The sequence below is a fragment of the Trichinella spiralis genome (assembly GCF_000181795.1).
Source record: "Trichinella spiralis strain ISS 195 chromosome Unknown Scfld2385, whole genome shotgun sequence".
Lineage (NCBI taxonomy): Eukaryota > Metazoa > Nematoda > Enoplea > Trichinellida > Trichinellidae > Trichinella > Trichinella spiralis.
In genome coordinates this window covers 1-1,241 of record NW_003529324.1, presented here as the reverse complement: position 1 = coordinate 1,241, position 1,241 = coordinate 1, and the positions used below count along the sequence as shown (strand labels likewise).

General features: G+C 32.6%; 1 protein-coding gene across 1 annotated transcript; it reads left to right on the top strand.

The window, feature by feature from the left end:
* Positions 1-94: 94 nt before the first annotated feature.
* Tsp_13844 (conserved hypothetical protein) lies at positions 95-428 on the top strand (the record flags this gene model as incomplete). The annotated part of the gene is made up of 1 exon (XM_003368493.1): positions 95-428. A coding segment is annotated over one exon (334 nt), but the record flags the coding sequence as incomplete, so codon positions are not given.
* Positions 429-1,241: the final 813 nt, after the last annotated feature.

The following is a 1,241-nucleotide window of genomic DNA, read 5'->3' as shown; positions in this document are numbered from 1 at the left end:
ATGCTGTGTCAGCACAGGCATATAAAGAATTTGTTGAAAAATCTAAGCGTTTCGGGGCAAGGCAAAATTCTGCAAGTGGGATTCGTCGTTTCAGTGCACCATTGCCATCGACTGCATTTGCCAACTGCCAAACTTTGGAAGCAATTTTAAATCACAATAGTAGTCCACTTTCTGATAAAGAAAATGATCCACCAGCAGCCGAAAGTGCACCTGAAGCTTCAATGGCCATTGTAGATAGTGTAGAAGCAAATGAAGAAAAAGTGGAACCATCATCTTCACCGAGAACCGACGAAGAACGCTTCCAAATTATTCATGTTGTTTTGCAGAGCTTATGCGATGACTTGTTGGAAACGGAAGATGCTGGATTAGATGAAAAGCTTGCTCAACTTGCTGCTTTGCATTCTCAATGGCAAACGACGAATTTGTAGTAATATCCGTCACATGGAAACTATTTTGCCATGTTGAAAATTTCACACCATAAGCAATACCGTTTACCAAAATTTGCCTTTTCAAACGTTGTTTTTTCTCTGAAATTACTATTATATTTTATTATCAATATCTATATATATGGTCATAATAAAATATTTTTCTATGAAGAAATTGTTCCTTACTGCTTCCAAGTATTTTAGCATCACTACTTTAGAAATTATTTGGTAAGAAATGTAGAAAAAGAATCAAACTGGGAGGTTTTATTTTCTATTTGCATTAAATGATTAAACTCTAATAATAATCACTGGTTATTTTTTCTCACAAAAACATTTATGAACAAGAAAATAAAAGAAAAAAAATTATTGAGTCTAAAGTACATCTGAACAGTCTAAAGAAAGAAATGGCTTATGAAGTCTTTTTTCAGTTCTTTTAAACAATTTTAAACAAGCTGTTTCTGCATGCTGTGAAATTTTTAATTTTCTCAACTGCTCAAGTAAGTTATACATATATTTACCAGCAAATAAGTCGAAATTGGAATTCTTCTGAATGATCTTTACTTTAATATTAATACAGCAGCACAAAAATACATATACAATGCTCAATACAGAAAGTGATGAAATAGAAAACCCCATTTCAAGAAATTTGCATAAAAGTTGCGTAAACGCGCGGTTTAAAATTGCTCGAAGCTTTATACCCCTTGCTCTGAGCAAATTTAATGCCCGCTTTCCAAGTATACCTTTTGTATTATATTTTAATGGATTCCTTTCTTTCCTTTTTTCTTTTTTTTCCAACTTTGTTAAAATACCCCATTT